The sequence below is a fragment of the Corticium candelabrum genome, chromosome 1 (assembly GCF_963422355.1).
Source record: "Corticium candelabrum chromosome 1, ooCorCand1.1, whole genome shotgun sequence".
Classification (NCBI taxonomy): Eukaryota; Metazoa; Porifera; class Homoscleromorpha; order Homosclerophorida; family Plakinidae; genus Corticium; species Corticium candelabrum.
This window is the reverse complement of record NC_085085.1, coordinates 4945775-4958735: the sequence shown is the minus strand read 5'-3', so window position 1 is coordinate 4958735 and position 12961 is coordinate 4945775. Positions and strand designations below refer to the sequence as shown.

General features: G+C 41.9%; 1 protein-coding gene across 1 annotated transcript; it reads right to left on the bottom strand.

Moving 5' to 3' along the window:
- Positions 1 to 6952: 6952 nt before the first annotated feature.
- LOC134182479 (uncharacterized) lies at positions 6953 to 8780 on the bottom strand. The gene has a single exon (XM_062649913.1). It carries the CDS (start codon positions 8778 to 8780, stop codon positions 6954 to 6956), a length of 1827 nt encoding a protein of 608 aa, XP_062505897.1. The 3' UTR covers position 6953.
- Positions 8781 to 12961: the final 4181 nt, after the last annotated feature.

Sequence of the window (12961 nt, the reverse complement as noted above, 5' to 3'; positions counted from 1 at the left end):
TCGTAATGCTTCCACGTTTTGACTTAGGTATGTAAGACGTTCTGTCTCCTTTATGGCTTCTCTTGCATCCAACTGAGCATTCTTTAGCTCTGTGGCTTGTCTCTACACACAACACAACAGCGTTAATTCAAGCTGTAAACCCACAGTTTCACTGTCTAAGTACACTTAAGCAGGAGTGAGCATGGTGCTAGATGTAACTTCAGGCCCGGATCCCGTTATTTTTGAAAGAGGGGGTTGACCTGGCACAGTTATTTATAGCATTACTAATTTTCTCTTTTCTAATGAAATTATTGAACCACGCCTATTGGAAAATAGGGGGTTTAAACCCCCTGAACCCCCATCTGGATCCGGGCCTCAACTTGTCTGGGTTAATAGCAGATTGCCTTATAAGTTAATATTTCTTTTGGACACAATACATACCCTTCGTTCTGGCAGGCAGTGAAGCACGCTGCTGGCTGATACACTACAATCTTGTTCTGTAACCATGGTAGAATCCGGTTGGCTGTCATAGTCCAGACTGTCTACACAGATTCATGGTTGCTATGAAATCTAGAATCAAGAGCACTTTTGTCTATTGACAGGTATGGCCCCTCTAGATAGCTGGTAGGCAGATTCTTCCAATCCCATCCTTTAACAAGGCGAAACACAGCAAAAAAGTGCTTGCATGGAATTTGTTCTTTTTTCCAGTCTGTGCAAGTACATGATGGTAATTTATGAAAAGATCCGAATTCAACGGTATGCCAAACATCTTTTTTGGACTGTGACTTCACATGAAAGACACCAGATCTAATAGGATTGCAGTAAATATCTTCAGCACAAAAATTGAGAGCAGATGACTTCCTTTCAAGACAATGAGCCACAATACTAGATGGTCTATTATGTAGATATGATGGTTTGGATTTGTCATAGGAACGATAGTCTGTGCTTGCTTTATAGTTTAGGAAAATATATCTTTCTCTTTGATCTGGTAGGAAATGGTGAATGAGAATCTCGATAATGCTTGATAGTGTCAGGTCTCTCTTCCTTGGCAGATACGAATATTTCAATAGCTTGTTTTGAGCCTCAGTCCCATTGTCTGTTTCAACTGCAGCATGATAGGAGTTGTCACGAAAACATCGAGCCCATTTCTAATCAGCAAGCAGACATTTAGAAACACAACTATGTATCAGAAACCTACTAACAAACTTCTCTGACATGTACACAGATATCACAAACTCGCATGTACGGACACACATACACAGACGGACAGACACACAGACAGACAGACAGACAGACACACACACACACACACACAGACACACACACACACACACACACACACACACACACACACACACACACACACACAGACACTAGAGTCTTACCTCAGGAATACACAGCCACTTTCGTGACAGCCACTGGTTGACTTGGTCATGACAACGCCACACACCACTCTGCTTTAAGGTCTCTTCTTCTTTTCTGTAAAAGTAATCAATGGCTTTATCAGGCTCTTGGCATGGAGGGGCATACGCCATCTTTCTCAGTATTTCTAGCAGTGATTCACTCTCTGTGGTGTTTAATCCATGCTTAAAATCTCTTACCCATCGTGTCCACGCTTGTTCCCTATGAAAGTCACACAGATACAGGGTTGATTCTGGAAAGGATGTAATGAGGCCTGTCATTTGAACTTCTGAGTAATCAGTCATCCAAAATTGTGGTTTCCAGGCTGGTTTCCAATCTTTGAGGATTTGTAGTGCTTCGGCAATTTGTTCAGCTGTTTCATGCTGTATTACAAAATCAGCAACTACTGTGTAGTTAAAGTTAGTCTTTACACAGATAAAGAAGAGCGCAAGATCATACTTGGTTGTTTTGTATGTTGCATCAATAAGACTGATGGTATTGCCATAGCGTACCAATAGATCTTGTTGCCACTTTTCTTGATGGACATATAGCATGTGCTGCTGAGATTGGGAAGCTGTTGAGCTAAAGGTGATTGGTGCGTCAGGCCTGGGTTTGCATGACTTGCTAAAATTGTTTTTTGACAGACTGACTGATTCATTATTTGGTGTAGCTGTACAGGATGTAGCTGTGTTTAGAGGGCCCTTTACATTTCTGTAAGGTCGGAAATGATACTTAGTACCAGGAGATTCTATTTGCCACTGTATAATACTCAATGGCAAAGTTTCTTGGTCTAGTTTTGATAGCTTGAGTTTCTGTTTTGCTAAATAGATGTGATTCTTTATGTCAACACTAGAGGGATAGTAGGCTCTGTTTGTCTCCTCAGGTTTTATACCTTGATCAACATTTAGTCTGGTTTTTACGAATCTTCGTAAGGCTGCTTTCACCTCAGTCACTTTGGTTATTCCATCATGAACAATGTTACTGATTTCATGTATGATTGCAGGGTGAACTGTTTGTGCAAATCCTGCAGCTCCTCCACAAGAATAATTGGAATGAGCATCAACGTCAGGAAGTGAAACAAAATATCGTTTGGTGTAGCTGGCTGTACCACTCTTCATTGCATTCTGCACTTCCCTCACTATGGCTGCTCTTGCCTTCTTGAAGTCGGACGTTGTAGATGGGGTATCATATGGTAACTTGAAATCAGGAAATCTAATGACTTGTCGAATGCTAATATGGGCTGTGCATCCTTTTTTCTAGTTGTCTGGAGTAGGAGACGTTCTTTCCACTGTCACTGCTGTCTCTGTTCCTTGCTGAATACGTCTCTCCAGACTTCAGGCGAGAGGGACCAAACTGACATTCCAGCTGCTTCCTTCCACATAAACAGAATGGTGTGCCATCAAATGGAATATTCAACTATCTCACCAGCTGAACACTGAAATGGAATCCTCGGAAGAGTTTTCTTCAGCTCTGCTTTAGACTGATCCTCTTTCAAAGATTGGCAGATGTCTGCTACTGTAGACGTTCGTGTCACAAATGTAGATGTGGTAGCACATTGATGTGCCTGGAGCAGAGCTTTAAGTGATGTTTCTCCATCAACATAACCACTAACACAATTTCCATCTCTGTGAGCTCCACGGATACTCTGTGACCAAATAGGAAGTGACATGCCAGTATATGTCACAATTACTGTCTCCAGTCCTTGGTCTCTCACTGTAGCCACGTTCAAATACAGTAACACCGTTTGCTTAGCTACAGTCACTCACTTTTCCTGGATCACTGAATGTTCACAACTAGTTTAATTTATTCCTTGACAGTCAGACACGTGCACACCCCACACTCCTATTTCGATACGTTTACTAGAACTGCCACTTCTTCAAATGGGCACCGGTTTACACACTTCACACAGTAGCGATTTCGACTCTTCTTTCTTGTTGTAAATACAGTTCAATGGAGTTGTCTGAGGATGGTGTTGGTTTCGCGCGTAATGGTAAGGCTTCGTGTCCCGTGTCAATGCACGTGCTGTGCGTGTACAGTACACCCCTACGGGTTTGTGTACTGGTTCGTTAGCTCACGCAAGCATTATACGGGTGTGTGGATCGATAGGTTTGTTAGCGCACGCAAGCATTATACGAGTGTATGGATCAGGGACGTGTCACTATAAGACTTAGGAGCTAATTTGAAATAATTACCCGAGGCCCGGATTTCCGGGTGGAGGGTATAGTAGTCGTTCGATGGCCGTACGTACGACCCAACGACCGTATATATAGTTGGTTAGCGGAGATGCAAATGAAGCTATTCCGACCAATAGACGAGAAGTGGTGGTGTCATTACTGACCAATAGACGAACGTGATGTCATCATGAGGCTCCACCTCGCTTTGTTTGGTAGCTGCTAACGAGAATTTGGCCATCGGGCGTCCGTCCTGTACATGTGTTTAGTCCTTTGCTCTAAGGGTTTAGCACATACATTTGTGCGTGTATGTTTCCCCAACAACAACCAGGGCGAAGTGTGTAGCTGTACCTGACTTGTAACATTTTGCTTGTTCCACAGTGTTTCTGCATAGTGGTTCTGCAGTCTGCCAGCTTGAATTTGGAGTGTGCGTGGCTGAGCGGCCGTGGTGTTGTTGCAACGATCAGTAGTGTCGTCTTCAACAGAAATTTGGCATTTGACGGGAATTTGCGAAGGAGAACGTGCATTGTCCATGACAGCGTCTGTTTGTCGGACAAAGCGGCTCGGCCGACCTGTAAGTACGCTAGTGCGTCTCTATTCATTTCTGTTTTACGGTATCCAAAGTCAGAGCGAATAGACGCCTAGCTAATCTACATGTGCACGTGCATGTTTTCCCGCATTGATGTTTTGTTTTGACTCTGGGGTCACCTCATTACAACAGTAGGCGACGTCTAGCTAGAGAAGCCGCACAAACAACAAGACGCCTAGAGAAGCTGCACAAAGAAAGAGACTTTTGTGAGCTGGAAAATCGGTGGTGTGCTGCTTGTTTGCTCTCCATTTGTAACCTAGGTTTCCCACCAACAAACAGAACAATGATCACGCCCGTTACTTCATCACGTAAGGCGAAGATTGCCAGCCGGCCTAGCGTCGAGGCTCTCCGACTTGTAACATTTGGCTTGTTCCATCATTTGGAAACAACTACATTTGTAACATGCATTTAGAAACAACGCCTAGCTAATCTAGCTGCATTTGTAACGTTCCCACATCTAATTTTGTTTTGGCTCTGGTAGGGTAGGTGTACCTAATTGTGGACACTCCTCTGTAATTTGAGTTACAATCGCTGTTTTCTCTGGTAGCCTGCACGAAGAGACAGTGAAACATGTCCGATATACGCACCATTGTCTAGGCTTCGTAACGGTACCTGTACGACTACAATCGCACAACGTCAGCTAGCGCACTAGCAAAATATACGGGATAACGTCTGTAAACAGCTTGGACGCGGGGTGTATTCTAATTGTGGACATTGTTTTCTCCGTTACAGAGAGCGACTGAGCCTGAGTAACAGCTGGACTAGATACCTGAATGGTTGCCTCACAAGCTGGTATTTTGGGCCTGCAATCAAAACCATGTTCTGTGGTGTATCACCTCTGTTTAGAATGGCGTCGTGCCTTTCAAATTTTGCAGAAACGAAGTGTTCTGTTTACGATGCAACGCAGGAGACGACCAATCATGTTTAGATGAACGTCTCAACTGTAAACTGTGGTTCTAGCGTCTTTTTGCGTTGCTGGTAGAGATGCTTATTGATATCAGACAAGGTAGTTTTGACCTTCCACCTATCCTAGGTGAGTTTGTAGGTTTTCATTTTGTGTCTTATTGTTGCCAGATCTAGTAGCAGTGAAGACAGTCAAATTCTGACTGGAATACGAATGTTGCTGATATTGGCATTCCACCTACTTTGTTCGTTCTCATTTCATACCCTATTGTGGCCAGATGTAGTTGCAGTGAAAACAGCTAGATTGTCAGTGGATTACTGATGTCTAGATGTAGTATGAGTGAAGATATTCACGTGTTTACTGGACTGGAATTACACGTTCGATCCATGCACATAGTGCGCTTCTTTACAAGTCAACGTAACTAGGCTCAAAACTTTACTAAGGTACTCGATAATTGCTTAACTAACGTCAGGGCACTTTCATGATCCAACAAAAGAACGATTCGTGTAGCTCGAATTTGTGGATATGATGGGAGGAACATTGTACGTGCTAACAGTTTCGCAGGGGAATCGTCGTGATACACCACAGAACATGGTTTTGATTGCGGCCCAAAATACCAGCTTGTGCGGCAACCATTCAGGTATCTAGTCCAGCTGTTACTCAGACCCAGTCGCTTTCTGTGGCAGAGAAAAACATGTCCACAATTAGGATACACCCCCGTTTGAGCTGTTCACAGACGTTATCCCGTATATTTTGCTAGTGCGCTAGCAGACGTTGTGCGATTCTAGTCGTACAGGTATTGTTCCAAAGCTTAGACATTGGTGCTTACATTGGACATGTTTTCCTCTCTCTCCGTTGCAGGTTACCAGAGAAAGAGTGTTTGTAACTCAAATTACTGGGGAGTGTCCACAATTAGGAACACCTACCCTACCTATGCCACGCCTAAAACCGGCCATAGTTACAACCTCAAAAGCTGCACAAACAATCACCTGCACAAAGAAACGACGAGCGAAGGTTGTAAGAAATAGAAGCGAGGTCCTACGGGACGTTGGCTGACGGACTGCGTAGCTACCCGTTGTACACGGTAGCAGCCAGTCACGTGACTTACCTCAAGGTCGACCTTTGCCATTTCAATAATGCTTCTTATTTATTACCCACATCATACCATTCTGTCATACGATTTTGTCATAGCGCGACTAATTTACCTTCAAGGTGCATACCGGCCGAGGGTTTGCACTTCAAGTGCTATTAGTTCTAAACACACCCAACAAAAGATATGATTGATTATTCAGGTATTGAGAAATAAAGGCGGTCTTAGCCTGCAAAGCAGAGCCGTATCTAGACGGCTCTGCTGCAAAGAATAGCTTCAGAGACCCAGACTGCCCACTGCGAGCCGAACTCCAAGGCTAACAAAAGGAGGGTTGCAACCCCACAACCCCTACCCTAGATCCGCCACTGCGCGCCTCCCCATCCTCCAATAATTGGAATGGATCGATCCCATCCCTAAAAACGTGAGTGTGCATGGTACAAAACTAGAGGGTGTGCGAATGTGAATGCGTATCTATGCAAAAGATGTGGTTGCATCCAATACGAAGGCCTGGATACAGCAGGACCGAACGACCGCAAAAGATCCAAAAAGTGTTTCGCACCGAGAAAAGGATGGTCGCGATAAAAAGATATACCTCTAGATATAGGATGTTGTGTACGTGCAAAGCAGACGATTGGTACGGTATCGGCACTTGCATAGACCTCAAGCTCAAGCTATCAAATTATATTGAAAGAAGTTAGCTATAGTAGCAACAATGTCCAAAACGCGACAAATCAGCAAACATACAACACAGTTTTTGGCAGCAGCACATGTCTACAAAACTACGTATATCCGCGAAGCATCCAGCTGCAGCATGCAAGTTCAAGTAATATTGTTCTCAGACTTAATTTTAACTAGACTATGGTTATATAAAATGTTAACGCCGCTCTTCCAAAACGCATTAGCGCTATATAATCGAAAAAAGACACCCAGAGGATAATACAATTGCGTTACAAATGTCCAAGACTCGGACGGATATACTGGAAAGCCAACAAGATAACCTCTCGCCGACCTGGCCTCTCTCAATTCAACCAAACAGTCTCCTAGACATATTGCGAGATTGACGAAACTCAAAAACGTTAGCGCATTGCCATAAAATAAATTACGGCGTACGTCTGCTCGTGTTTTCACCGGATGACACAATGTCTTTAATATTAGGAGAAGGGCAGTTTGAAGAAAACCTTGCACAATATCTAGTGCCAAACTTGCAATCTCCAGGCCAATCAAAATCGAAGTCAAAGTGCACTTATCATGTCGTTCCAAACATTCCATGTAAGAAGCCAGATTAAAGACACAATGAATAGTAACTGCGGTGCAGGTCGTCATCACTATAACGTCATCAATGTTTCCACCGTTGAAAACACCAATATCCTGCTTTTGGGTACAGCAGAATCTGACGCAAAGTAAAATTAGCAGCACAACTGAAGAAACTAATTCCACCGAAATTTGAACTTTTAAGAAATTTTTAACGTTTTCCATATATTTTTCCTTTAATTTTGATGATAGCGAATACAATGATGATTCATCAAATGAGGTGCTCTGTGACATAGTCGAGTTAGTGGCATTTGCTGTCGAATTTGAAGTCAAATTTGATGTGTTGATAAGTTGTACTGCATAATAGACATAAACAGCAAAGACACCGACGCCAAACAAAATTACCACAATATTTAGAATTACATCGTACCACTTTGAGTAACATTCTGAGTCACCGGATTTTTGATCGCCGCTGCTATTGTCTTTCTGTGATGAATTAAGCGTTATCCACACTGAAACTAAAATCATGAGAGTAACGAAACAGAACTGCATTTTCAGTGGAGCAAAAAAGTTGTTGGTCAGCTCAGCACTATTCTTGACACGGATTTTACATTTGTTCGTCAACGTATTATTGCTGCACTTTCTGACGGCATTAAATGTCGTTTCTTGAGCGCCTTCGTCTGCTGCAGATGAGACTAGAATTATGAGAATAGATATCACATAACACAAAAGAAGAACACGCTGGGGGTCGGGAAGACAAGAAGGCCACCGTGCAAATGTCACGTCAATATCCCTGCGCTCAGGTGCCTTGCCAGAGTTAACAGACACATATTGACCATTCTTCAAGTTTTCTTTGCATTTGGGGTTGTGCAGCCATTGCGTAACAATCGTCCAGATAGTAACAAGAATAAAAACAGATTCACTTACCATGTAAACGATCTCAAATTTCACTAGTGCACCGCTCATACAATTGTTCAAGACTACCATTTTTGGTATGCTTCCACCGATGGTAGCTAGTCCGAGTAATGTCATTGGAACTATTTCTGGATGGTGGTAGAAAAAAAGTCTAAACGCTTTGCAGATATCGCTAAAGCAATCACATTCTGGTTTCGGTCTAAGTTGGGCGCTGCATTTCTTGTGTATCAAGTAGCCAATACTAGCCAGTGTTGAGATCCACAACCAGACACTCTGAATCACAGCGTACACTATCACTATCGTTTCTTTATGGTCAAAGCAAGCGTCAGGGAGCCGAACGGATACAATAAAACCGCCGATCCCAACACCAACAGTAAGAGCAAAATACACTTTCAGAGCTGAGTCACCGCTCGTCTTTTTCTTTGTCCTGGTGTCGTTTCCAGTACTGTCTACACGTACTTGGTCGAGACTACTATACATAGCTCATCTAGCTCTCCAAACCAGCACTGAACTCAGCTACAATATCCCGTATAAGCAACGGCAACGCGTTGTGTAAACATTCAGGACCTTTAATACTTCAAGCTGCCAAATTATGACAGACTGGTGACGTTTATTACTACTCTGTCGAATCAAGAGTGTCCAGGTTAATTAGCACGTTTTTGTCGATTTTCTCACGTGACCTCAGACACAAAAACACATTCTGATTTCATGCATGAAATGATCAAAGCTTTTTGGTATGTTTTATTTGCTAATTAGATAATAAATGAAATAAATTTTGGAGTACAAAAAGGTAAGCGGGTTGTACAGTAATAAAGTTTTAGTGGAGTAACCATGGACTACTAGCTGCACATGCAGCTAACTGGCGTCATAGCTGTAGAGTATCATGATCAGGTTGATCAGGTATGTTACCTTTAAGGTTACAATAGCTTTGATAATAAATTGTAGTTACTTGCACTAAAACCAGTGTAATACACAGATAAGGGTCAGAAGCAGTTTCATTGCATCTGCCCTTGCATCAAGCAGTCAATCGACTGAATGTTGATTTAGTTTGTTAACTTTGTGGTTCGAATTCACTGAAACCAACTAGATCTAACCCTTAGCAAGACCAAATCTATGACTATTAGCAACATGAGTATAGAAGAAATTTCGATTCATCCTGCTCTGTTACGATCATTGGGCAGCCTCTTGATCGAGAGGTTTACAGCTACAAATACCTTGTATTGGCATCCATCTCACTTGATCTAATCATAATAATTAAACATATTGTGTCAATGGCAAATCAAAGACTGTCTTCTGTGACTTTCTAAACCATATATAACTACCTCAGAATAACATAACTGTCTTTTATACCATAGTCACGTGACGTGCGACCAGCCAGGAGCGTGTAGAGATTGTCTATATGCCGTATTGCACCAGCAAGTGTGCAAAGGTTACTTCCGGTAAATATCACTTCCGGTAAATATCACTTCCATAGGGCTCTACCAGACTCTTCCAGAAGAGGCGTCATGTGCACGCCCCCTGCTGCTGCATGGTTAGTAGAGCATGCCCTTTTCCAGCTCTGTGCTGGAAAAAGATGGAAGAGGGGCATACTCTCCCAGACTCTACCGGAAAAGGCTGAAAGAGCCCAATCAAACGCGCCCCTATCACGTGACCATAGTATAAATAACTTATCGTATGATTAGTGTGCTACATGGCTTTTACCAGCACGAGGGATGAAGTTAGAGCCCTCGGCAAACATATAGCATGCTAGATCATAAGATAATCATACCTACACTTATACAACATTTATTCGTCCTTTCAATGTAGTATGCTTCTGTTGCCTAGCGCAACTGTTCCAGGATCACATTGCACAAGCTAGAATCTATCAAGAATTATGGTCTTAGACTAATTACTGGCTCTACGTTTGGAATCAGAACTGCTCCACTTCTTAAAATATTAGTTGCCTAGTATTGAAGATTGCTGGAACTATAGCTCATCGAGCTTTCATGACATGTAGATGTTTAGATCGTATCTGCCCTATATTTCTACAAATTTTGTAGTCTGTTTGCTCTAGGTTATCTCTTTACGTAATTACAACACTAGAAGTTCAAGTTGCAATGGGCTCTATCTTACAAGTCCAAGAACAAACTTCTTGAAATGAGCCTTTTCCTTGTGAGCATCCCAACAATGGAACAACTTCCCCCCTTCTCACCTTATTGAAATCTGTGTACTCCTTCAAGAAATGTTAGAAGACCTTGCTCTTATCTCATTAATTTATACATGTCTAGTCTGCAGTGTTGCTATTGGCAGATATACCATGTTTACATGCATGATTGTAGCTAGTGTTCTCTCTGTTCAACTCCTAGCCCAGGTTTTCCCTGAGTAGATACAGAAATAAACAATAAACAAACAAACAAAAATAAACAATAAACAAACAAATATAAATAAACAAACAAACAAAAATAAAAACAACAAACAAAAATAAACAAACAAACAAACAAACGGACAATATGCAACACTTTGGGAGGCCATCAGAGCATCATCATGCAGGTACTGTACAGCTCTATTTTAACACAGTGGTTAAGTGTGAGTATAAACATTTAAGGAAAAAATTACACCGTTTAACCACAACCAAACTGCTTAGTTCTTTTTTTATCATACCTGATATCAGACACTATTGGTCTGCAGCTGACTATCTATCTTTAGCTCTTCTTGGGCAGTCCTCCTGCTGTCCACCACTTTTATCCTGCTATCATTAGCGATCGCTAAGCCAGTTTCCGTCAGATCATTGACAACAGAGTCATCAGAAGTTCCTATATGGATGTCACCGCGTGCGATTTCTGGAGATTCCTTTCTGATTACCTGATAATTAATTAAGCTCACTGTTGATGCGAAAGTCAACGGTGGAAGCTGATGATGAAAGGCAGCTAGTTCAGTAATGAACTTCCTCGCAGAGTGCGCGCTGCATGCACACACACGTGCACACACATGCACGCACGCACGCGCGCGCGTGCACACACACACACACACAATTCCCAGTTCACAAAACCCAAAATACTGTCAATACAAAACCAAACATATTTGATATTAACAAATAAATGTTTATCAGATGGGGTGATGTCCCATTACTACATACTGATGGGCTCTCACTCTGTCTAAAATAGATTGATTTAGTTTGAGAATTTTGCCACTCCCATGTATACGATTATGCACTCGCCCACAGATGGCATGAGACTGACTTCAGTGTAAGGCCAGTCAGTGTGATACAGTAGATGGATATGTTATTAGCAACAATTAGGAAATCCTTGAGTCAATGACACCATTCTAGATACAATAGAAAAAATGTAAAAAAACTTAACTGAAATTTGAGTCCTTGAGTGTATGTAATTCCATCCAATTTCACTTTCGATTTTGTGCATTCTTCACTGCTTTCTCTGCTGCATGCACCGACACTTGCTTGTCTGCATGCTTCCAGGAGTATTGCAATAGCTGCTTTCTGCTCTAGTTTTCTCCACAGTGAGAAAACATGTATGAGGTGAGCAGCCAAGTTATGAGGGAAACACTCTTTACAATCAGACAACTCTTCTAAGTCGACTCCAAGACGAATACCAATCTCATATCAATGATTTCTGACAGCCATGCCAACCTATAACAAAGAGAGATAATAAACATAAAACATGCCTTTTACTCCATTTATCGTCAGTCCACAGTTAAACTATACAAATTCAACAATCATCTGGAATCGTGACTGTATTTACCTCAAGAAACTGTAAATCAAACACAATTGCTTGCAAGTCTAACTTGTAACTTGACAATCTCCTCCTCTTCACAACACAGACTGGCCGAACTGAAGAATGTTCTAGAAAATGTAATAAACACATCAACATACATTTAAATGATGAAAGGACGACTGCACAGTTTTACTTGAAATCAACCACCAACTCTTGCAGCAACAACTAACAAAACAATAAAACAATTTTTGTGTGCAAACTTATACTTTTCTCTGTTCCTTGATCTACTACTCCTGGTAGCATGCTGCTGTCACCCTCACAATCATTGACAATACGAGATAACACCTCTACACACGGGTCAATGAAAATGTGTATAAAATATCCGAGACAAATTTGACCACCTGAAGAAAAATATGTGTATCTCCACTCGATCAGCATGTGGCCAAGCTACATACAACAATCAAGGTAAACACACGACTATCACGTAAAACGTATGTAAATTACCAGGAGTAACAGTTTCTATTGTACGACTATCCAGCCTTTCCCCTGGAACCTCTTCAACTAGTACTGTCTGACTTGTAGTATCTATGTACTGGAAAGTACATCTTGTGTAAGGAACTTCACTTCCAACAGGAAGACAAACTAGCAATGAGCTTCTCTCCTGAGAGAGAAAATATAACAGAAATGTCAATAAGGAACAAACAGACAACATAAAAAATAAGAACTCTTGAGTCCCCATTGTAGTAGATAGCGTGCGCTACGTCACGTGACTCCTTAGTTATTGTTATAGTTTACTTAGTAGTTGCGTCTGTGTTATACTTGAGTAATAAGGTATTAATGCGTTACCTTAATCCACGGCTACGACAATGGCGACGAGGATGCTTCCTTCAGTACCCCCGTTTGAGATATTCAATGAAGCTCAAGATGACTGGAACGCGTGGAGCCGGCGTT

Bases quoted from the DNA above. Each gene is read 5' to 3' on its own strand.
- LOC134182479 (XM_062649913.1), bottom strand. From the start codon at position 8,780: ATGTATAGTAGTCTCGACCAAGTACGTGTAGACAGTACTGGAAACGAC.